Below are 25,034 nucleotides of genomic sequence, written 5' to 3'. Positions count from 1 at the left end.
TAGTAACACGCTGTGGAGGGACGCATTTCATCAGCAGAGAGGAGGCATCTTATTGAAAGGAATGGAAGGAATGAAAATGAAAATTGGCAGGCAATGTTAGGTCAGACTGATTACACAACATACAGTAAAACCTTCTTCTTAAATTAAATGAATAAAACCAGCTAGGATTATTTATTTTGGCCGAAAACCTACTGAGCTACAATCTCTTTAGTGTGACTGGCATACCAGCTACCATTCTGCAAAGCATGCCTAACAGTCCAAAGAACACAGTTGGACAGTGTTTATTCTAAATACCTTACAATGCCTTGGCTAATAACCGTTACATCCTAAGCCAGGGACTTATATAACTTCCTGATTGCGTGACTTCTGGAGACAGATGGAGGATGACACATGGAGACCAGTTCAGACGTTACTTTTCCAAGTCAGAAAAACAGATCTTCCTAATGCCTCCCTAAGCAAGGTGCATTTCAGCAACACAGAAGTCACTGTATCTAAAAAATGCCTTGTAGATGATGTATAGACCACGTTTCCAGAAGAGCCCCTTTAGGCATCACTCCAAAGCCCACCTTAACCTCTAAAATATACTGATACAGAATCAGGTGCCTTCTGTCCATACAACTGTATCCATTACAGTGCAGTATGTCGGTCAAAATGTATCCCAGACCAGCTGGGAAGGTTTTACATAGTATATCCCCAGGAGACTGGAGCACTAAGCATGGGGTCTGAATTTGCTCCGCAAAGCCTGAGCACTCTCAAACTACAACATAATGCAATCTTGAAGGGCCCAGGATTCCAATCCCAGCTGTACAACCTACTTGAGTTTCTCATCTCAAGCAGTGCAGAGTGTAGAGTCGTGTCATGCTTACACACTGCCCTCTAGTGCGCGATCAGTGGCTGAAGATTAGCTGAGCTGTTTGCACAAAGCTTTATGCATGTTTAACACTCGAGATGAAACCCAAACAAAACAAGCTGGAGAGACGCACACAGCCCGCGTAGTTAAAAAGGCATTTTTATTCATGGTTAGAGAAAGAATTTCAATATCTCCACAATGTGGAACAGCTATGGTCTGTTACCAGTTCCCCAAAGCTCTGATAAATATATGACTATGAAAATGAAACAGAAAAACAAAAACCTCCCAGTCGTCCACATTTGTACTATTTACACTGTTATAGCATATTGCAGTGCATAAACAATGCAGCACTCTGTACGCAGTTAAATCTGCCAGGTTTCCAATGGATTAAGCCTGGCCTCGGGTTGAAGCTGGGTTCAAAACGAAAGCCGCCTCCACCCCGTCACAGACTAAAATAACCAAATCCGATTGTTGATTGTGATTCTCGATTGAAAATCCATCTTCGTTCCCGAACAGACTCAATCTTTGGCTGTGAAAGCTTCCCTGAATGTTGAAGTCCAGGGATTAGGTGGATTCAAATAACACACTAAAGAGGGGAAAATGTGTGTATCCTTCATATAAGAATGCTTATATCCATTACACACCTGACAGACATCAGAGCTTGCAGACTTATCACTTCCACAATAAACTCTTGTTTTTAAAACTTACACATTTACAGATGTTTATTAACAGGGCTTCAAAGAATGTCAGGCGCTTAAAGGACTACTCTATCTCTATCTGCCACATCCGCAGCTTTCACTTGGGGGATTATCATGGACAATCACTGGTGGACAATTGTTCTGCTGCCTGAACAGAACAACCGCTGACTCAAAACACAGTTATAATATTCTGTATGTGTACCTTCAGCATCTGACCACTGTCCCCTATTTATAAGGCTGTGCTGAGCCTAGGAGAGTCAGTATGTTTGTATGTTTGCCCATGGTATTTGCCTCCTCTACAGCAGATAGAGATTAGGTGGAGTATTTCTTTAAAAAGGCAAATCATCAGAAAAAAGAAAGAAAAAAAAACAAACAAACAAACAAACAAACACTGCTCAGCAAACTAGAGCTGGAACTCGTTCAATGCTGCCTGTATCTCACCATCCATTCACTCCTGACAATGCCAGCAGCTTCATCCGTTTTGGTGGCCAATGTGATAAGCAGTTAGGAATCTTAGGGGACAGTGCTGCCAAATATAGCGGCGAACAAATGCAAGTCAGCAGCAGGGCCCAAACGCCAACCGCTAGCTAGCAGCACGGCCAGTGCTGGAGTTCAGGCCTCGCTAGCTTCTATTCACTGTGAGGCACATTAACATTTTTGGCCATTAACATTTGGGTTCTAAAAGACCAACACTGAGCGAGTGAGTCCCGATGCGCTCTGCCCGAGCCAGAGCACAGCATACATCAGCTGAGGGGGGAACAATCAGGCTGAGAGACTGCTGGCAGACATAGGAATAAAGTGCTAAATTATAACTGTGGTTGAGTACATTTTTCTTTCCTGTTTGTTTACATGGTGAGCAACTCACTCAAAAAAAAAAAAAAAAAAAAAAAAAAAAAAAAAAAAAGAATACATTTAAAAAGACATTTCTTCTGATGTGCCAGGAGTGAAAATAGGGTGTTTCAGGACAAGAAGACAAGACTATGAGATGGAGGGGAGGGGCTGATGAAACTGAGGATACGTTCCAGCTCCCCAAAGCACAGTGCCACTGCTTTCGAGTTGTAGAGGTAGATCTCTCTGGAGAACACGAGTGTGAGGAGAGTCTTAGAGTCTTGTGTTATCTGCGCGATGCGCGAAACTATCCCGCAATTCCAAGGAACAATCAGTATATTGTCGCAGTCGTGTCAAAACCACGCAACTCGTAATGCTGTGTATCAAATCGCCAGATTTCAGTCACATGGCGTGAATCTATTGTGTCGTCATAACAGGTATCAGCGGTCTTGGGTTTGGTGGATTGGATATCGCAAATGAATTTAATCTGATCCCGCACAAAGTCTAGCCTTCAGCCTTTAGAGTTTGAAGATGAGCACCTCCTTTTAGATGCTCACCTTAAGTGGAGTGTTTCAACCAAAAACAGCTTATTTTCATGCAAAGAAGGTTTTATCGACCAAAATAAATAATATCATTAAAAATGATATGTTTCAATTGGTATCAATATCTGAAAGGACAGAGTGGTATTGAAACACCTTTAGGTTTCTTAGAAATGCCACAGAATTATCTAAGTGAAGGGAGATGCATGAAGAACCTATTAAAGGTTTAATTTAAAGGCTTTTCACGCCGACATCTTTTCATAAAAACTTTTTTTTAAGGAACCATAAATTGGTTCTTTTATGGCATCGCTTAAATAACCATTTTTGTGAAAGACACGGGTGCAGACCTTCTTAAAGGTTTCACGTAAAGGTTCTCCACACAAGGATCTCTAGTTAAAAATATTCTTTATGGAATCCAGATTCTTCTAAGGCAGTGGTCGCCAAACCTCCTCACTGTGAATCACCTTCCTACAGGTTTCAGCTCCAACCCATGTGATGTAACACACCCTACTCAAGGACCTCTGAAGGCAGTGATTAGATGGATCAAGTGGAGAAGATTAGAGTTGGAACCAAAGTCTGCAGGAGGGTAGTTTGTAGGATGAGGGTTGGGAACCACTGTTCTATGGCATCGCTCAAAGAACCCTTGTGTATAAATGTGGCCTAAAACAATGTATAATGTATATATGTATAATACAGCTATTACGGGTTTTGTGACAACAGCGACAATATTCAATATTTCCATGTTGATTTCTCATTTTTTCTGTAACGATACACAAAAGGAAGGGATGACGTGAGCATGCATTTAAAAGCACATATGTATTAGCCGCGTTAACCCGAAAAACATGGCCCTATGTGAATTCGTCATGAGGAGGAATTGAATTTGCCTTCAGTGGCACTTTCTCCCAGAGTAGGCATGTATACGTGTGTGTGTGTGGCTGCAAAAGTCAAGGCTGAGTGTCCAGTAGTAGTGTGTGCTCAGTGTACTTGAGTATGCAGCACGGTGTGTGTGTGTGTACATGTGTGTCACCAGGCAATATGGAGATGTCGGAGTGCGTGTGTGCGCGTGTGTGCACGAGAATTAGTCCACTCCGAGAGCTCTTAGCTGTCTCTCTATCTCCTCGTCTGATATCCCATCTGCTTTGGAGGTGGAGGCGGCGGCGGGGTTGTTTCTGCCGGCTGAAGGAGCGTGGGCCATCTGCCGAGGAAACAGGAGGACATGAGTCGGCCGTTACAGCTCGGAACATAACATGATGCAAAAAGGGACACAAATTTTGCATAAGGGCCCTAAAATCTGTTAAGTTCTATGGACGTCTAGCACATCAGCAGGGTAAAGGAAATGACTGAGTGTGGGTTTACGTGACATACATATTGTTCCAGGAAATTATGCAGTTATCAAAATGCTTTTACTGCCATACACTAATGGCAAGTGCATCAGTGCCATTATAAATAAATGGAAGTGTAAATGGATTTCCTGCATGGCTGTGGGAGATCTGCCTGATGAGAGGAAAGATAAATCTGTCTCCCTAAATGGTCATGATTTCAGGACAAAATATCTGCCTAAAACCTGGAGAAAATACTTCTAGAAAGAGGTAATTCATCCAATTAAGCTAACTTTTGTAATCCGATGGCAAGATAAGCTCATCGTTCTTACCTTTCCTGAGATTTCAATGCCGATCTCGTCCAGCACCTGGTTCACAATGTCCTGAGATTCTTCTTCATCCCCTGAGTCCTCAAAGATCTCGTCCAGCGTGTCATTGACTTTCGGAAGGAAGGGAATATCAGGAATGATGAAAAAGTTGAATTTATAGTGTTTTTGTTCTAATTGTTCCTGCGGTACTGCTGAGAACGTCATCATTACTGCAGCCATTACTGAGGAATTTACCAGTTATTATTATATAATTATACTAATTAGGTTGCTTTCACATTGCAATGGAAATGGTAAAGTTGGGGGATATTGCATAGTCTTCAGGTTTTAACTATAAAATATATTAAACTTTCATTTTTCCAGTGTTGGCAGTGGGTTTACACATGCCAAAAAACAACCAAAACTGTTGTGAATGAATGGGTTAATACGGTATGTACGGTTGTGGAAGGAAACTCTTCATATACACCAGTGGACACCTCTCATAAATATCGAGTTAATCACAGCCATTGTTAACACATGTAGATCTGCCCTGGCCAACTGCAAGTGCAACTACTGTGAACTGGATTTTTGGACCCTGGAATAGTGAAAACGTTCTCTGGAGTGACAAATCACACTTCACTATCTGGACCAGTGTGGGTTTGTGAATGCCAGAAGAATGCTGCTCATCAGACTACATAGTGCCAAAATTAAAGTTCGGTGGAGGAGGAATAAGAGCCAGGGTGTTTTCCAGGGTCTGGGCTTAGCCCCTCAGTTTCAGGAAAAGGTAATGGTAACACTAGCTGGCATAGACCTTTTAGGCAAACTCTGCAGCAACAGTTTGTGGAAGGACAGTTCCAGTTCTAGACTGACTGTACCCCTGGTGCTCAGTTCCAGTTCCACAAAGACACGGTTTGATTTTGAGTATGGTGTGAAGGAAGTCCTAACTTTAGCTCCACTGAACACCTTTGGTATTAAATGGAACGTCGAATGTAAGCCTGGCTTTCTCATCCAACATCAATACCTGACCTAACAAATTCTCTACTGACTGAAAAATTCCATTGCAAAATCTTCCCAGAAGAGTAGAGGTCTTTATACCACTGCTTTAAAGGCTTCCACTGTAAAAAGCCATCTTTAGGCCAACCACAGAAGGAAGAAGGGCAGACGAGCTACAGTCTCTTTGGCTGCCAAACAGGATCCAGAGGGGACAGCAACACTATCCGGTAAGACTCGAGAATGACTACAAAAGCACTACACAGAACAGCACTCTGCACCTCCAACATTACTGTGACTTCTCTCTTCTAGCTCCCCTAGAGTTGCACACCTCCAGCTGCCCCTATAAGGGTGTGGGGTGGAGGGTCAGTCCTTTCCATCTCTGCTGCTGCTCACATGTGCGTATGGGGTTAAGTTAAATCACAACAGCCCAGGACATTAGCAGCATTTACATATGTAACTCCGCTCTGTTTGCTTGTTGTGTGATTAGTATTACACAGTGTGAATAGTAATACTAACAAAAGGTGAAGGATAAGCTTACTCATTTCTTCAGTCATCTCCATCTTGGCCGTCTCCTTCTGGAAGTTCTGCATGGTCTGCAAGGTTTTCTGCGGATCCATCTTCTTGTTGACAGCCTGCATTGTCTACCAAAAGACACACAAAGGATGAATAAATCTATTCAGCCCTCAAAAACTCTCACACAAGTGAGTCATGCTTGAGTTTCTATTATAATGGAACATCCACAGGATTACATTAGAGTTTCAAATTATAGCTTCTATTATAACCGCTGTAACAAATACACAAGCAAACTCTCATTAGCATGAGAAAAAAAAACCCTTTCACTATTACTACCTACACTGTAAAAAACAGGGACCCTATACAGAAGTCTATAATGAGGAACAACTCTATTACAGGGGAAAGGGGGCATAATTCAAGTAAACAGTTTTGTATAATAACATTTCACAGGTTTGCTCATCATTCTGCAGGAGCAATCCCATTATATCGCAAATGATGCAGTGCATTATGGGTATTCCATGTCCGCAAGGGGTACGTCATTTGTACTCTACCTACTGCAGTGCACTGTGGGACTGTAAGACTGCACCGGATAATCCCCACTGTTTTTAGACACGTCTACAAAATGGCAAAGTCCCAAAATAGTGCGTTATTTACAGAGAAGAGCATAGTTTCAGACAAAGCCTTAGTAACGATCTTCGACCACGCCCTTTATCCTTAAACCTAAAACAAAGCCACATCAGTTCACATCAGCAATAGAAGTCGACCTTAAACTGTCTTACTTTTGCAGTGGTGCCCATGGCTCCTGCCATCTTCATCTGGGAGTGCATGAGTTTGGTCTGGGTGGACATGGAGGTGACTTTAGAGCTGACTGCGTACGTCCGGGTCTTCTGCTTCCTCAGCTGCACAAGCTGTTTGGCCAGGATCTTACAGGCCTCCTTGTTACCCGACTTGGCCATTTTCTTTATCTCTAACTCCTGTGGTGGAAATGAGAAGGGAAGAAACACACAGAAATGCTGTTAGAGAATCATCATCACTAGCAACATGAAAATATTTATATTTAAATTGCTAATGATATACAAGAAGATCTTTCCCCTTATAGCAATTTATATAGGTTCGGGCGGTATCCAATTTTTCATACAGTCAAACGAGCGTAGATTGTACTGCATTTGTAGCTTCCATAGAAGCTCATCCTGCTTTATTTTGAAACTAAAAAAAAAAAACCCATAAAAACAGACTAAATAAACATTGTGCAAACATTGTGCACACAATCATTCAATAAATGTTAGACAGTCAGTCTGACAATTACATTTTTAAATTTTAGCTTATTTTTAATTGTTGAGAATCAGGACAGAAAGCAAAACTTTTTTCATGGTGTTGGTTCTGTAGTACATTTGCTACAACAGATCCACAGAGTAAACTACGGTTAATGTAGGCTAATATAGGACATTTCCAGTGGAACGAGTCTGACTTCCAAAGATGGCCGCACCATAAAAGCAGTGAAAACAATAGTACTATACAGTTTATTAGCATTTCCATCTATTTAGAACAATGCCAATAATGTTAACCTGGGACATAAAAAGTGGACCAGATTCGGATAGATTCAAGGTAAAGTATTGTCAAACCAGTTGTGGTCAACTCCAAAGTCTTTAGCTAACAGTTTCTGGAAATGTTTTGAACTAGTGTACAGTTATCTGAATGTTTTACTGGAACACGGTCAACTCGGTGTGACCTTATTCCCAGATCCGACATCTGACTTCCAAGGTAAATCTAACATAACCAATGCTGCTGCAACATTACCAGATATATAACCAACGAGCTTGAAGGAAAGTGTTGTGTACTCAGCTTTGATGCACTGACCAGTGGAGCCAGTACTGCACTGGAGTGATGTGGGGAGAAAGGCACCAACTGCTGATGGCTAGCAGCATGACTGAGATTTGAACCAGTGATCCTCTGGTCACAATGACGGGGTCTTATTCTGCTGAATCACTCGGGCCACTAAATGCACTAAGAATAAAGATGCTTTACTTGTTCTTTAGGGGCCGCAATATACTAACGAGTGTGAAGAACCTTTAAACCTCAAACATCTCCATTTCAAACATGAGGCATCACCTAAAGAACCAGTCGTAGTCATAGAAAGGTAATTACAGTAAAGTTATTGGGTATTAAGTAACCTCTGAGGTTCAATACCTAGCCTTTTACAGGCCAAAGAAACTAGAGTACTGACATGGTAGTGTACATGTATACAACTGGATAATTTAATATAATATGCAATAACTGATAAAAATAGAATCATTCGATCATATATAGCTCTTTCTTAGGTGCCGCAATCATGACTTACATTCATAGACTGAATTACTCTCTAATTTTTGTCATTACATATTACACAATATGTAACCAGTAGATCTAATCAGAAGTAAGACTGGTAAGTCATTTGCTGTGTCTTTCAATGTGTGTTGCATGTTTTATGATAATTATAAACAGACAAATTGGAGGACCTGGTTATGGAAACTGGTTGTGAATCAGTGTGCTGGTTTCAGGGTCTTAGATTGCACTAGAAATTGGCAATATGACAATCTTTATTGCGCTAGGTGATTTGATTTACTGCAGCGCAATGTGTGCAAATTGTACTTATGCTTGCCACTGGCCATAGTGGCTGATATGGAACTACTCTGAAGTGTCCCGTTCTCGGCAACGTTCCTCTATGGAGTTTGATTCAGATGGGCACAATCTAAAGTAGCTGATTTAGCTAATTGCAACGTATGGATACTTTTAGACGTAGTATATAAATCACTATTGGGGTGTAGAAGCTATTACATGGTGCACTAGGTAGGGAATAGGGAATAAATGTGAAAATATAAGCAGGCGTGACTTGGTTCCTGTGGGGAGGTGTGAGTCTCTCTCTCTCTCTCTCTCTCTCTCTCTCTCTCTCTCTCTCTCTCTCTCTCACCAGCTGCTTTTCCTGTTTCTCCAGTGCCGCTCGATCTCGCGTTATCTGTCTCTGTGTTCCTCTCAACTCTTTGTTCTGCTCTTTGATAACATCTGGAAATAAGGAAAACATTACACATTAGACATTTGATGTCACTTTATCTCCCATTAGAAAGTCTGCAGATGAACAAGTGGTCTTACCAAGCTTAGAGAAACCTGGTTGGTTAACATAATCGAGGACAGAAGATGAGCCCACACACCTATTTTCCTTCATAGTGTTTTTTTTGTTTTTGTTTTTTTGGGCCATGATTGTGTTGACCAAGCTGATCAGCTTTTACCTCAATTTAATTTAATGAGCTAGTCTTCTCTTCATCAGCAGTAACGTTAATATACTCATGGCTGCTTGTAGCTATGGTGGTGGTGGTGGAGGTGGTGGAGGTGGTGGCCAAACAAACCCAAACGTGAGCAGAAGTAGTTCAGTACGGATGGTTCACACCTTTCTGTAGTTTTAAAGATAGTAACTATATAAAATGAACGACCAGTAGTTGTAAATGCTGGCTGTCAGCATGACTGCTGTACTAAAGCTAAGCTGGCTGATGACTGACCTGAAATGCTTGGCTTGTTTGTTTTTTTGAGTCCCATTACCATTAAAACTTGTATTTCCAGGGTCGTTGAGGCAACTTACCATCTACCGTCTTCTTCTTGAAGAGCGAAGCCATGGTAATTAGACAGTGTCGACCGGCAAGACGAAAAAAACACACTAATAAAAGACTTTCTTCCTATCACTTCTGTACCGTCTAACCAAACCGCATATGTATTTCCTGCTTCTCCTCTGGTGGGCGGGCCAAACAAGTCTCTGAGCGAATGCGTGTTTCTGATTGGTGCACATTCATGCCATGTCTCAAAGCAGCCCAATCAAAATCCGGCGTTTTTTTAATTCGAGTAGGAATTACGTTTTTTATATTCACTATTTTCAGACACATACTAATTTACACACACACAAACATTATAAGACGTATTTTTAAAAACACAAAACTCAAAACGAATTAATGTAAATATGTTTTAGGATTCGTGTTGAAGACTGTGTCCAATCACGTCGGGATTTCCCCCCACGCATGCGCTTAGACAGGACCGTAAAACGGGTCATATTATAACTCGTCACGCCCGGCTATAAAAAAAGTGCTCAATAAAACTACCTGCACATATTTACAACGACAGTGTGTGTCGATCGCGTGTGACTGTGTTTGTGTTGGACAGAGCTAAATTAACGCCAAATCAGCGGTTATCCAATCACGGTGGGACTTTCCCATCGCCCGTCCCCTCGTGGTGAATCAGTTTACTGAACCGATTCTTTTGAACTCTTGGTTAAATCGTTGGTTTAAATGAATCGAAGCTCAGATTCCTTCTGATGTTCTCCCTTTATGCTTTATTCCCCTTTTCTCCATGTACTTTATTGTATAGAATTAAAATAGTGCAAATAATAAAAAAAATGTAGGTTTAAAACTGTCTAAAGCAGCAGAAAAGTAATACAAGACGTGTTTACACCATCTGTGGCACTCTGTAAAATAACACCATTACTTTAAAGCCATTCTGACAATGTTTAAATGACATTTTGTTTGCTTGGTCTTAAACTACCAGCCAAAAGGCCACAGAGTTTAATAAAAAATGTAAAAAATTTAATACAACTACATTGTTTACTTAAAGTGTTGCAGAAATAAACATCTTTGATTTCATTTGTCTGATCATAGGCCTAAAACATAGATGCAACACACCATCATAAACATATCCTAAACTGACCTATTTGCGGATCATCTACAAGTAAAGTGAATAGATCACCTGACTAGAGGGTCTCAAACTCAAACAAATTACCTGGAGGATTAAAAAAGAATCGGTGTTCTTCTATAAATAAAATTGCCTTTCAATTTTATTTGAAATTTTAAACCTAAAACACACACATGTAGATGCCTGTGTCTTTTTTTTAATGTATGAATTAAATCCAATCATTTTTATTGTCACGTAACATTACACAGATGTAAAGGTGACTTCATCCCTCACAATAGTACGAAAACTATACATTTACAAAATAAAAAATGCACATGTTAACTTATATGCATTGATTAGTCAGAACTGCAGTCAACATCTGTAGAAAAATGTGTAATTACTGTTGCAGTGGTTTAACTGTTCTGAACTTTGTAGCAATTTTAAATGCTTAATTTAAACAATTCAGGTTTATTGTCATTAGCTATACCAATACAGGGTTGTGCAGTATGACGATCCACTCGTAGGCTACTTCTGTGGTGCAGTGTTAAAAGTAGATTAAAAAGGACAAATAGTGCAAAATAGACAATAGACAAAACATAAAGAAGAAATGAATAAACTGTGTAATATATGTTTGCTATTTGGCAGCTCCTTTAGTGACAGGCTGCTTCACCCCAAGTGTGTGAAGGAGCGGTATCACAGGTCCTTCCTTCCTGCTGCCGTCAGACTGCACAACCAGCACTGCTCCCAGCGGACCACATACACACACACTTAACCACATACACACACACTTAACTACACACACATGTTCATGCTCAGGGAATACTATGTGCAATACCCCCCATGTGCAATTAAGAGTCTTTTGCTGTAGATAATATTGTTTATTGCTTTTATAATTCTTATTTATATTGTGTATATAGTGTAAATTATTTATCTAAATTTTTGTAACTGAGTGTCCTGCTATCCCTTTCTGCTGTCACACTGTGAATTTCCCCACTGCGGGACTAATAAAGGACTATCTTATCTTATCTTATCTTATCTTATCTTATTTGCTTATGTGTTTTTTTATTACAGCTATATAAAAAACATTATTATTATTAATTAGACGTTAATAAAATACCCTAATAAATTACATTAAACGACATCCTGCTGCCAGAAATAATAATCAAAAAGCAGGGGAAAAACATAAGCCTCAATCTGGCATAATCAGTCTTTTATACCGACAACTCGGTCCGAACGGTTTAATGAATCAAAATAAAAAAAGAATCGACTCGAACTAAACGACTCGCGCTGTCGAGTGTCGTTCGTTCGGCTCCGCCCGGCTTCGTGCTTTTTCGTGCGGGTTTCGACTCGTTCCGCGGCAGAAGCGGCAGTGAATCAGAGAGAGCGAGTGGTTTTTTTCGTCCCCCTCGTTTCTCTCTGGCGTTGTTGTCCTCGGTGACGCGACGGAGGTGTAGCCTGACGCGGTCTCTTACGTGTCGGACCGAATAAAAGTGGAGCTCCGAAGGCCTGCGAGTGACGGGGAGAGTCCGTGTCGGGTAAGGAAGGGAGCGGCTCGGCGAGCAGAGCAGCGATAAGCCCTAAGCCCTTTCTCCGCGCAGGGTTATTTCTACTGCCGCTGTGGCCGATTCGGTCCTAACAAAGAGATCATGGCGGCGGTGGGCATGTTTCACTGCCGAAGCTGAGACTCGCTTCCAGACAATGAGTCAGACTGAGTCGGAGGAGGGAAAGGAGTGGGTGCTGCACATTTAGCCGTAGCCAGGGACGAGGTGTTTGGAGGAGGCAGCGGTGGTGGGGGAATGGCTTTCTTCGGGGAATGTTAGCCAGCTATGCTAGTAGCGCTAGCTAACCAGCTAGGATACAGTTCACGAGCGCGGTTGCCTGCGGCGTGAGCTAGTAGCTAGCTGCCAGCTCGGTAGCCAAACCAGCGGACTGGCTAGCTACCACAGCGGGGCTCGGCACTGGTTTTATTGGCGGGTTAGCACCAGTGCTAAGCTCCATTAAACGCTAAACTCTATAAATTCACAACATGGAGGGATAACGGGGCGAGCGGTGGAGGTAACTAACCGCGCTGGCTAACGATATTAACGGCGTTAGGATCCACGACAGGCTCGTGTTGTCCTTTCCCTTTTCCTCGGGTTTTTAAGACCCCTCAGTGTTACCGAGCTACAGCCAGCAGCCTTTCCCCCCACTCTTTAACTGTGAATAAAGCCGAAGCCCTCCAAACACTACTAGCTGAGTGTGTGTGTGTGTGTGTGTGTGTGTATACGGAAGCAAAAAAGGCGGTAAAAATGGAGGAGGAGGTGTGAGGAGGAGGTGTGAGGAGGTGTTGACTGGCTGAGCTGTGGCTCGTTTTCAACCTCAGCTTCATTCACAAACAGCAGGTACAGAGTCAGGGTGGTCTAACCCTGCTACCTGGAGCATGCTGGCCTGCTGAAGACCAGGAGACCCCATTAAAGACCTGGACACTAGTTTTCCACAGCTGGTCCTGAGGGACATTGCACAAAGCACGAGTCTGGCCAGGTAGCCAGGTGGCCTGAAAGGGAACCCCAACCTAGTTATGAAATTTCTTTTAAGATTTCTTATTCGTTAAGCTGCCTGTAGGGCTGTAAGGGGGGTCAGTGTGTTTAGAGAAACCCCCCTTAAATAAAAGGTCAGCTTTTCATCACAGTATTTTGATGTACTACTTGGGGGTCCCGCATAGGGATGCTCCGATACAAGCATTTGACAATATCGCGTCCCGATACTGATACCAACTCTGACTTAAATACTCGATAGATGGCTGTAAGTCCTGATATTTAGTTTTCCACTATTTATAAGTTATATTTTTTAGATGTTATCCCAAATAAGATCTAATAAGCTTGAAAGAACAGCGTTTACTGGCTGCAGACAGATGCACCAGCACCAAGTCTTACAGTTGGTAATGTTATAAATGGATATCCAAGTCACTAGTTATTACACAGATTTTTAGGATTGATGAATAGGACAGCAACACATGTGCCCCACACACATGGGCGAGCTTTCGTGACGATCATTTTCTTGTTAGCTTGCTAGCTTATATTTAAAGATATTTTGATGTGCTACTTGGGGGTCCCGCAGAGGGATGCTCCGATACAAGCATTTGACAATATCGCATCCCGATACTGATACCAACTCTGACTTAAATACTCGATAGATGGCTGTAAATCCTGATATTTAGTTTTCCATTTGTAGTTTTTTTTAGATGTTATCCCAAATAAGATCTAATAAGCTTAAATGAACAGCGTTTACTGGCTGCAGACAGATTCACCAGCACCAAGTCTTACAGTTGGTAATGTTATAAATGGATATCTAAGTCACTAGTTATTACACAGATTTTTAGGATTGATGAATAGGACAGCAACACGTGCCCCACACACATGGGCGAGCTGTCCCGTTAGCAAAGGGATACGCCGATACCAGATTTTCAAGTGTTTGATGATATCGCATCCCGATACTAATCCAACTCTGACTTAAATACTCGATAGATGGCTGTAAGTCCTGATATTTAGTTTTCCACTATTTATAAGTTATATTTTTTAGGATGTTATTCCAAATAAGACCTAATACGCTTGAAAGAACAGCATTTACTGGTTGAGGAACTGCACATTTGAAAAGTTTCAGAGCTATAGAAAAAGTCAAATTGCCACAATGCAGAAACACAAGCAAGTAGGGAAGCATAATCTTGCTGAGCTTGACCAAACTGTATTTAATTGCTGTTAAATTTCCATTTCAGAGCAGTAAAACAAACCCAGTTTAGAAACAAGAAGTGCTTCTGCAGCAGAGTGTGGTCTTTAAACAAGCTGCTCAAACTCAAGAACCTAAAAACACCACATGGAAACAAAGTGCTAAAAGTTCCAGTAAACGTCTGTTTAATGGTAATAAATACTAATCGCTGGCTTTTACTGGTTGTTTAAATGTTTAAATATTTGATTGAATAGCTGTTTTTTCTCCTTTGTCGATACTGTTACTGTGTGTAAGTGCCAGGATCGGCCCGACAGAGGTCCCACATATCCTGAAAAACCTAGAAATTTGGAGACTGGTCTTCAATCGGACCTGTTCTTGGATACACCTGGGAAATGAGAACTACTTGAAGTGTCGAGCCCCGAGGTTGCATATTCTAGCTGCTAATTTCCTTATTATTGTTATTATTATTATTTATTATTGACATGCATAAGGTTGTACTTCACCTTATGTGTTGTGGACAGATGCACCAGCACCAAGTCTTGTTGGTTGTTGGTAATGTTATAAATGGATAGCCAAGTCACTAGTTATTACACAGATTTTTGGGATTGATGAATAGGACATCAACACAAGTGCCCCACACACGGGCAAGCTTTCCCGTTAGCAACCTAGCCGACGATCATTTTCTCGTTAGCTTGCTAGCTTATATTGAGACTTGCTGCATGTCACTTGCTTCCAGTTTGGTGACTGCACATTTTAATGAGGGTGTAAAGCACTTAATATCCATATTATTAGAAGTTGCAGTAAATGTCAGCTTTTCTGTGTTTATTGTACATTTGTATTGAACTTACTCTATATATAGACCATATATGACCACGCCATATGGCCACTATTTACCTCTTCACCAAAATAACAGTAGTCTGTCAATCTCCAAGCGCAGTGCTGAAACCAGGGAGCTTCACATTTGAAAAATACCACAAAGGAATTAACATTTTATAGAAAGGATTTGCATGTAGTAGCAGGTGTTGATTAGTTCATTCAGTAGTGATGTGTGTGTCAAACCAATTGCATTGAGAGCCTTTTAATCCTTTAAACACCTCAGATTGCATAATGGAATTACTGTTTCACAGCAGGTTACTGGATATTTTATAGTGGCTAAAATAAGATATAAAAGGTACTGAATTATAGGTCTTAATGAAATAAAATAATAAAATAAAAATGAATAAATTAAAAGTACAAAGGCCTGGAGTTCAAGAGGTTCATGCGCTCATTCCAACTCCTGGAAGAATGGGAATCCCAGCTACCCATAAAGACCAGTGAACTTCAGCCCCATCCACACGTGTCCAGATATTTTTAAAAACTGCAGTTTTTGTCTGTTTCGGTCTCCCTGAGCTTTTTGAAATGCTCTCTAAGGTGGAGATTTTAGGGGGAAACGGAGCTTTACGAGCATGCATATTTTTGGCTAAATCTGAAATACCTCCTTACTCCCTATATAGTGAACTACATGGGTCCACAAGGTCTACTCACAGACACCTCTAGATTTCACATTTCCACATAGGAATACATGTGAATTCTGTTCTATTGGTAATGTATAAAGCTCTGTTTAGTTTAAAACTCCTGTGTTTCTTCTCTTTATGAGGCACCCTGGCCACATAGAGGGCTAACATGCCCATGCATGCTTTTTCGTCTCTGTGTCCCCCTCCGTTTGAGAAGATATCCAAATACGTGTGGACAGAGTCTTACTTGTGTCTTCTGAGTATTCAAATACGCTTTATTACCTCTCGAAATACAGATTTTAAGTGAAAATCATAGAATATGTTAATCATTTAAAGCAGGGCCGCTCAAACTGTATAAGTGGAATCACCAACCAAGCCTGTCCAATAGGAGGAGAGTCATTTGTGTTGGACAGCCTTTAACATTACTCTGCTTTATTAAAATTAGCCCCCCTGGCCTTTCTGAGCCTGTGCCGCTGTTCCTGCTAGTCATGTAGCAGTCGATATGTACCCTTGCCACTTTGCCCTCTGTAACCCTGCAGTTCAGCAAGGTCAGATTGCAGCAGCTGAGTGGGTGTGGGAATCCACAGAGCTTTAATGAAAGTAGGTCATCGGTCATGTCCCAAATGGAGTCAGAATGAGCATACACAGTCCAGAAGCAGTGTCCCATTACTTAGCAGTGCCCTTCACTTGAACTCTAACTCTGAACCCTCTAAATACATCATACGGTGCATTTTAGGCCTCATTTCTGCATGTTCTGCACTTTGCTGCTCAAATATGGAGGGCAATCTTCTGTCTGTCCTTTTATAAACTGACCAATTTGGGATTTTTCTATGAGCTAGACCTTACCTTGCTTAATTTTGTATTACTTAGGGAATATGAGGCTGTATTGATTGCAGTATTGACCTGCAGACCCCATGTTCATGACCATTATTAAAGAACCTTTTAGTCTAAACAGTGAATGATTGACTAAGACCTACCCAGTCAATAAGCCATGAGCGTATGTCTCAAAGCATGATTTGTCAGTGATGGTGCTGCATGATATATTGGCTAATCTGGTGCATATTGGTACTGTAGAGTCTGATGAATGCAAATGAAGCGTCCAGCAAATTACAGCAGTTTTTTGGGGGGGTTGTGAGCCTCCTGAGTTTCTGCTGGTATTGTAAGCCCTGTATAATCACAGCACGGTGTTCTGTCTACCAAAAGTTGATATGCTTTTTAATACATGTTGCATATATATTTATTTATAGTAATTTTACAGTAGTTGGCTTTTCCATGTGAAGGTATTATTGGAGTAACTGGCTCTGCTGTCCAGGGAAGACTTATTATGTACTTTTATTATGGAGTGTTGCTGTGGGGATTGATTTGATTGTATTCAGCAACAAGAGCCTTAGTGAAGTCAGAATGTTGGATGATCACCATCCCACCTCGTCATCCCCAGCTCCCCAAAAGTATTGGTTGGAGCATCATCATTTCAGAGAATGCTCAGTGCTCAGGGCTTTTAAGCTCTGTAGCCCACGCCTGTCATTAGTTCATCTGCTGCAGAGTCCTAGTCTATCGGCAGTACTTCTCCACCGGGACTAGACAAGCTGTGTGTGCATTTGCATGTCTGTGTCAGCAATGTGAATGTGAATACATTCATTAGAAGAGGTGTCCACAAACTTTTTTTTTTCACCTTCCCAGTGTTGAGAGCATCACATGTGATGAGGGATTAATAACAAGATTTACTGAGAAATTACTGAGGAGGGAAATTGGGGATCATTATTTGCCATTTTTTGAATGAACTCTGCTGAGTTCACTGTTTCCACTCAACAGATTATTGATATTCATGCTCTCAATCCAATTACTGCTCTAAAAGTGTGCCAATATCACAGCTACTGATTTAGTCCAATGCAATATGCCAATTACTTGACCTCTTCAGCATTAGGTAACTCCTCAAGTGATTCTGTGAATGATGGTCACTTAAATATGCTTATATAGTTTACTGCTATTTCTCTACAGGTTTTCTAAATGACCATGGAGGCAGGAGCAGACGTCCAGCAGGGTGGCGACACTGCTGTCTCTGAGACAGATACCCAGCAGATTGCCACTTTGGCGCAGGTGAGCTGCCGAACTGCCAGAATACAGGCAACATAAAAGTCTGTGCATACTAGAAATGTTATGTGTGCTGCCTGTGTGCCCATGCTTGAGGCAGTAATCCTTCTGTTCTCTCCACATTCTGCACAAAAACATGTAGAAGTGGGTTTTGTATGGGGCGGGGGGCAGCATTTTAAGAAGTTGCCATGTTAAAAACATGGCGGCAGCAGCAGAAATAAAAGCCTTGTATCACAAACTTTAAGTACATTGATTTTTATTTAAAATTCGCTGCACTACGTCCAATTAAACAAGCCTAATTATGCTAATTAAGACTAATTTGTCTGTTTTGGCTGCATTTAATTAATTACATTTAGCTGGTTTACTGCTCTGCACTCTGCTTATTCTACATCTAAAGGTTTTAAATGTTTGTTATTTCATATATTACCTGGCTTTTGAGATATGGTTTCTGCTCCACAGGTTTCCATGGCGGCAGGGCAGGCCTCAGCCAGCGGGCCTACCGTGACCCTGGTGCAGCTGCCCAACGGTCAGACAGTTCAGGTTCATGGGGTCATCCAGGCTGCCCAGCCTTCCGTCATCCAGTCCCCCCAAGTCCAGACTGTACAGGTGAGCATCTGACCATTAGTGATCCAAATAAAGCCGTAGGATCACTCCTGTTATTTGGCTAGAGAACCATTCTGAGCACAGCAGTGATGATCTATGAATCTGTCTAGTATATAATGAATCGTCAGCTTAGTGGACAGTTTCTAAAGCGTACATTTGTGTGAACTTTCAGATCTCCACCATTGCTGAGAGTGAGGACTCGCAGGAGTCTGTGGACAGCGTGACAGATTCTCAGAAACGGAGGGAGATCCTCTCCAGACGGCCCTCTTACAGGTATGTTTTTGCCGGTATTTAGCATCCTCTTGTTTTCTGTCTGGATTTGAATGTTATCAGTTTAAATTCGGAGAGTGATTGGTAGGTTCGTCGCTACTCTGTGTAGATGGCGCAGTCTTAATTCTTATTTAATGGCTTCTGGTACAGAAAGATCCTGAACGACCTGTCATCGGACGCTCCAGCGGTTCCACGGATAGAGGAAGAAAAATCGGAGGAGGACTCCGCTCCAGCCATAACAACGGTCACAGTGCCAACGCCCATTTATCAAACAAGCAGTGGCCAGTACAGTGAGTGCCCAGTTTCTCTTAAAGTTACATAACATGCTGCCATTAAACTGAGGATGGTCCCACCCTCTTTTGCTCACACACACACTGTCATTAAAGCTGTCATTTTGGATTATGTTAGTAATCATGTTATCTGCTGTATTTACACTATATGTCCAAATATTAGTGGACACCCCCTTTTACTAAAGTGTTCAGCTACTTTAAGTTAGATACGTTGCTGACACAGATGTGCAAATACAGACACACACACAGCTTGTCCATGTAGAGAGTATTGACTATAGAATAGGACACTCTGGAGCAGATAAGCATGATCCTATTGGCACCATGCCTCCTAATGCCAGGTGTGGTCTAGAGCAGGGAGCAGTAGAACTGTGTTCTCTGGAATACTTTTGGGAGGAGTTGTAAAGGATGGTAAACATCCAACATTCTGATCTTGCTAACGGTCTTATCACTGAATGCAGTCAGATTCTCACAGCAGTGCTCTAAAATCGAGTAGAAAGCCTTCTCTGGACAGTAGGGACAGTTACTCCAACAAAATGTATTTATTTATTTTGGAAGAAACAATGAATAAGTGTCCCAATACTTTTGTTGATGTAGTGTATTTATTTGTTCACATGTGTAATATAATGTTTGTGTGTGTATGTGTGTGTGTGTGTGTGTGTGTAAATAACATATTTAAAACCTAATTTCTAATTAAAAAATAAACTTAATTGGAAACAAGTTTAAAGTCATTAAATTTGATTTGTTTGTCTGTGTTGTACCCAAAAGTTTGTATTGGCATGCATGGAACTACCACCCAGTAACCAATGAAAAGCGCACTGCTAACTGTAAGCTTAACCTTAACCAACCATAACTAGTTGCATAATTAACCTCAGTAGCAGGTATGTATTTCCACTTAATGCCTTGCTGTTTTCTCTTCCAGTTGCCATCACGCAGGGTGGAGCCATCCAGCTGGCCAATAATGGAACAGATGGGGTTCAGGGACTCCAGACGTTGACGATGACCAATGCGGCGGGCACTCAGCCGGGCACCACCATTCTGCAGTACGCCCAGACCAGTGATGGCCAACAAATCCTGGTGCCCAGCAACCAGGTGGTTGTGCAAGGTGAGCATCCATTACAAAAATGAAGGCGTGCACTGGCGTCGGTCACCAGGGTGTCCAGCTCAACCCATTCAGTGCTAAGGAGTTATAGACTCCTACAGTGCCAGTTTAGCTTCCAACATTCCAAACAACAAAGACCCCTCTATTCTCTGATTGGTAGTGTGCTACATAAGGGTAAACTGTTTAATTTACTAAATAGAATGAATAGATAAATAATGACAATGTAGGAAAATAAAAATAATTATGAAAATTTGTCGCCAATCCGTGTCTGTGTTTGTGTTTGAGATGCTTTTTTTGGGGCATATGTTTTTGTGCAAAGCACAGGGCAAGAAAGAAGTAAAAAGTGACCAGGCTATATATTTAATTCTTGGACAATAACTGCATTAACCTGAAGTTGTTGTTTCTGCTGTATGATGAGCAGGTCTTTGTTTATGACCGTACATAGCTGCTGCTGTTAGTCCCCTTAAAGTCACTCTGGAGTTCCACTTCACAAGAAAAATGGCCAGCGTATTTGATAGTGCCCTAAAATGCAAATAGGGATCCATTTATGAGATCATTTAAAACCTCAGGTTCTTTGTATATATTTGGAATGAACAATTAACACAATGCATGCTTATATATCTAAAATTACATAAAATAAAAGGGTCAGATCATAACAGCTGTTATTAACTCTAGTGTTTGTTTGTTCATGACCACCTTAATAAACAGTAGTTTCCTTGTTATCCACTAAATGCAAGACTGTACCTCCTACTCCTTTAGAGTATATTTTATGAAGTAATAATTTCCTGTTTGGTTGGTCATATTTTTTGATCATAAGTTACATGACATAATGGGGAAATTTCTCATCTTGACAAATAAGCTGGAGAGAAGACTTCTCTCTTTTTTGTTCTCTGTTTGTTGTTGAGTTTTTGAAGCTTGATTAGTTTGATAAGTATGCAACCATTTACTGAATTGTCTGTGTTCATTAATAATGTGATGATGCTGAAAATGCAAAACCATTGGGCATTTTCTTATAGAAAGGCATAAATATTACAAACCAAAAATTTCAAAGATAAAGTCAGACAAAGAATCATGTACCACTGTATAAAAAGAATATTGCTGTTATAGGCTCGTAGTTAATACAAATGATTCCCAAAGAGAAATTCATTTCTTTCATAGTAGCAGTGTGTTTGCAGCAGTGTGTCCTGTTCTAGATATAAAAAGGCTTGCAGCTCTAATGGAATGTCTCCCTCACATTGTCCAGCTGCTTCTGGGGATGTTCAGGCATACCAGATCCGTACTGCAGCTGCCAGCACCATTGCTCCAGGCGTGGTTATGGCGTCCTCTCCTGCTCTGTCCGGCCAGGGAGGGGCTGAGGAGGCTACACGCAAGAGGGAAGTACGCCTCATGAAGAACAGGTACGGCCCAGAAACTCCATATTTGTTCCCTAATGTTTTTTTTTACCAGTATAGATTTTACTTGTGAAGCAGCATATGCACGTACTGTGTAATTATTAGAAACACTGTACTTATACTGAGTTGGGCCTCTTTTGTCCCTTATTTTCTTGTGGTATGGATTCCACAAGTTGTTGGGAACGTACCTTTAGGATTCTAGTCCATTTTGGCATGATTGCATCACATACTTCCTGCAGATGTTTCAGGAGCTCTTTCATGCTGTGAGTCTCCTGCAATACCACATCCCAAAGGTGTTTTGTTAGGTTCTGATAAGGTGACTGGGTTTTCCCCTGGTTAGTATTCCCCTGGTTAGTGTCCCCCTGGCAGCCTCGGTTTTCTGCTCTTAGCTGACAGAGGTGGAACCTATAGTGGTCTTCTGTTGTTGTAGGACATCTGCTTCAAGGTTCAATGTGCTGTGCATTCAGAGATGCCCTTTTTTCCCTTTATTACGCAATTCTGATTGAAGTCTAGACACTGTTGTGCTGGAAATCAGAAGAAGAAGAGCAGTTCTAGAAATACACAACCAGCTTGTGTGGCTCAGAATTACTGTGCCCCCCACACCCCCCTTTTGATGGTTGTGAACTCAAAGTTGCTGACCTGTATCTGCATGATTTTATGCACTGCATCCACACAATTGGCTAATTATATCATTCCATGTATAAAGTAAATGAACACCTAATAAATTGTTTGGTAGTAGTAACAACAATAAAAACTCCAGTCATTGCATATCAGTTCCAACATGAGGTACATCTCAATGAATGTCTAAAAATTCCAAGTTTTGGAAGTCTGACTGTAATGTTGCATTTTATCCACAGGGAGGCAGCGCGGGAGTGCCGTCGGAAGAAGAAGGAGTATGTCAAGTGTCTGGAAAACCGTGTGGCCGTGCTGGAGAACCAGAACAAAACCCTCATCGAGGAGCTCAAAGCACTTAAAGACCTTTACTGTCACAAATCTGAATAACTCTACTGCTCTGCATCTGCGCACACACATGCACACACACGCACTCACACACACACACACACACACACACACGTCTGTGTCTCAGCTGCCAGACAGACAGAGTCGCCCCCCCTCCAGGTTCTTCAGAGACAGAGACTCTTGCCTTTCACATTGTACCTGGGTGGCAGTCTTCTCTTTTTCTATCTATCTGTAAATTTTTTTCTTTTCTTTTTTTTAAGGAAAAAAAGCAACAAAAATATTATTGGTCTGTAAGACATGGGGGAGGGAGGACAACTACCGTGGATATGAATGAATGACTCTTTGATCATTTTCTGTATTGTGTCCTGTACAAAAGAAGCAAACCTTTTAAAAAGAAAAGATTTTTGACATACTTTAAACTCCTAAAAGGCTCAGCGGAAGGTGGTGGATCACGTTTGAGAGTAGCGCTAATATCTGAACATCAGAAGAAGGGCTGTGGCTGAACACTCAAACTCAAACCTGGGGGAAAAAAAGCAGCTCTCGGGAGCCATCATGCAAAAAGAAGTCGCTACATGGGTCGACATGGATGCACAGCTGATCCGATTTAAAAATCACGATTTCTGGGCCGTTTTTGAGATTTCCACATAAGGCCTCCTTCGAGGCACCAGTTTTGGATGACCATGCCTCCACCAATCATGACTTTAATGGAGATGTGGATCGTCCAGTTTCATCCAGTGGGACTTCAACGAATGGGTTATAATCAGCATTTCAGCAGCCGGGCCCATTCCTGTTGTTTTACTGCTTCTGTTACACTCGAACCCTATTTTTGTTGGGGTTGTTTTTGTTGTAGAAATCTGCAGCTCTATTATGAAAGATGTATGCCTCTATTATGAGTTGATTTTGACATTTAACATGCGCCTCTGCCTTTTTTTCTTTTTGTTTATTTTATTCCTTTGGGAAATTAGCAGTGTTGCTTTTGCTATAAGACGTAGGATATCAATCTCACTCTGGATGACACTGATTAATTCAGCAGGTTTGGATGTACCATTGCAAAGCACTGAGAAAGCTAGATCATAAGCTTTCCATGGGTTGTCAGGAGATACAGTAGAACTTGTTCGTGCTAGTGAACCAGCAACCTCTCGGTTGTTGTAATGCTAACACGCTGATACACCTATGCCAGTTTTCTGAGAATGGATTAGTAGTATCCTTTTATTCATGTAACCAAGCGTGGAACCAGTAAGACTGCCATTGGTGTTCGTATACATTTGCCCTTTTATGCTAAACTGGGGTCAGTACGTCGGCTTGCATTGTAGTATTTAACACTCTTACAGATAAAGGTGCTTCGTATGGTTCTCTCAGCGATTCTATGGAAGAACCACTGGAGTTCCATAAAGAGCCATGTTTAAAGAACCTTTTAAAGGTCTTAGGAACCCTCACTGGATGTGTAGGTTGTTTTACACTCCTACTTCTCTGTTAAAACATGGTTCTTTATGGAACCAAAACTCGGTTGTTCTTGGGCATTGTTCAATTACCCATTTGAAGCACCTTTTTAATAGGAGTGTAGGGTTTGAATGGGAAAGGGCTGATTTTAAGATCAGCCAAAAAAGAAAAGGTTTGTACCTGAAACACCATGTTATGTTATACTTCTGCCATGAAATGTAGCCATCTGTAACAATATTATATGCATCCTATTTTTAAATCTTTTGTTTTGATTTGTTTCCTCATTTATTTTGTTTATACATTTGTATTTTTAATCGTCACCTGTCGCCTGTATGTAATACAGTACAGAAAATGGCCTACTGGAGCAGATTTTCTTCAATAATTACACATTTGGCAGTTATTGCTAATCAAACGTGTCATTGATTTGTTTGTATTTGAGAGTTCTTGGGTGATTCCTGCTCATTTAGCAGCATCCATCTATTGACACTCCTCTCATGAGCTCTTCTGCTTCAGACAGTGTGATGTTTTTTTTTTGTTGTTGTTTTTTATTTTCATCCACCAAGTTTTTATTTAGCAAATTTAAGAAACGCCAAGAAAAAATTGGAATAGAAAAGGCCCCCAAATTTGAAAAAACACCCAAATCTTACAAAAACCTTTTTATGCCAAGGTGCATGGGAGGCCGGTGAGCGGAGAAACAACTGGCCCTACGTACGATCCAAACGTGACACTTCTGGCAGTCTGATATGCCTCTGCACTGCTCTCCCAGAACTCTCTGCTGTCTTTGTGCTCCCAGATGTACAGTAGAAGTCATCAGCGTGGTGCAGAGATTTCAGCCCTCATTAGGTGGTGCCACTGCCCAGCATCTCTAAACTACAAACAACCACCATCCATTAAAAAAAATGCCAACTGGCTGTAAAGACTTTTAACGAATAGAGGCTGCTCCTAATCACAAGTGGTTTCAGGT

General features: G+C 41.3%; 2 protein-coding genes across 3 annotated transcripts; one reads left to right on the top strand and one right to left on the bottom strand.

Annotated features, from left to right (window-relative positions):
* Nucleotides 1-992: 992 nt before the first annotated feature.
* On the bottom strand, nt 993-9,785 carry chmp2bb (charged multivesicular body protein 2Bb). The gene is made up of 6 exons (XM_072656886.1): nt 9,656-9,785; nt 8,993-9,084; nt 6,825-7,019; nt 6,071-6,173; nt 4,567-4,673; nt 993-4,110 (listed from the first exon to the last, which is right to left on the bottom strand). Exons 1-6 carry the CDS (start codon nt 9,687-9,689, stop codon nt 3,994-3,996), a joined length of 648 nt encoding a protein of 215 aa, XP_072512987.1. The 5' UTR covers nt 9,690-9,785; the 3' UTR covers nt 993-3,993.
* Nucleotides 9,786-12,110: 2,325 nt separating this feature from the next.
* On the top strand, nt 12,111-24,329 carry creb1a (cAMP responsive element binding protein 1a). 2 transcript variants are annotated; one of them, XM_072657045.1, is made up of 9 exons: nt 12,802-14,624; nt 14,728-14,856; nt 17,925-18,023; nt 18,477-18,623; nt 18,793-18,893; nt 19,041-19,180; nt 20,100-20,282; nt 21,523-21,676; nt 22,528-24,329. In XM_072657045.1, the coding sequence occupies exons 3-9, from the start codon at nt 17,934-17,936 to the stop codon at nt 22,670-22,672; spliced, it is 960 nt and encodes a 319-aa protein (XP_072513146.1). In that variant the 5' UTR covers nt 12,802-14,624; nt 14,728-14,856; nt 17,925-17,933; the 3' UTR covers nt 22,673-24,329. The 2 variants fall into 2 exon arrangements, with proteins under 2 accessions (XP_072513145.1, XP_072513146.1); XM_072657044.1 differs by lacking the exons at nt 12,802-14,624; nt 14,728-14,856 and adding an exon at nt 12,111-12,266.
* Nucleotides 24,330-25,034: the final 705 nt, after the last annotated feature.

Source organism: Salminus brasiliensis, chromosome 15 (genome assembly GCF_030463535.1).
Source record: "Salminus brasiliensis chromosome 15, fSalBra1.hap2, whole genome shotgun sequence".
Lineage (NCBI taxonomy): Eukaryota > Metazoa > Chordata > Actinopteri > Characiformes > Bryconidae > Salminus > Salminus brasiliensis.
This window is presented reverse-complemented; position numbering and strand designations above follow the sequence as displayed.

Bases quoted from the DNA above. Each gene is read 5' to 3' on its own strand.
- chmp2bb (XM_072656886.1), bottom strand. From the start codon at position 9,689: ATGGCTTCGCTCTTCAAGAAGAAGACGGTAGATG. The intron at 6,174-6,824 runs GTAAGACAGTTT...GTCTTTTGGTAG, and splicing joins CCATGGGCACCACTGCAAAA to ACAATGCAGGCTGTCAACAA. The intron at 4,111-4,566 runs GTAAGAACGATG...TTTCCTCGGCAG, and splicing joins GCATTGAAATCTCAGGAAAG to ATGGCCCACGCTCCTTCAGC.
- creb1a (XM_072657044.1), top strand. From the start codon at position 17,934: ATGACCATGGAGGCAGGAGCAGACGTCCAGCAGGGTGGCGACACTGCT. The intron at 20,283-21,522 runs GTGAGCATCCAT...CACATTGTCCAG, and splicing joins CAACCAGGTGGTTGTGCAAG to CTGCTTCTGGGGATGTTCAG. The intron at 21,677-22,527 runs GTACGGCCCAGA...TTTTATCCACAG, and splicing joins GTACGCCTCATGAAGAACAG to GGAGGCAGCGCGGGAGTGCC.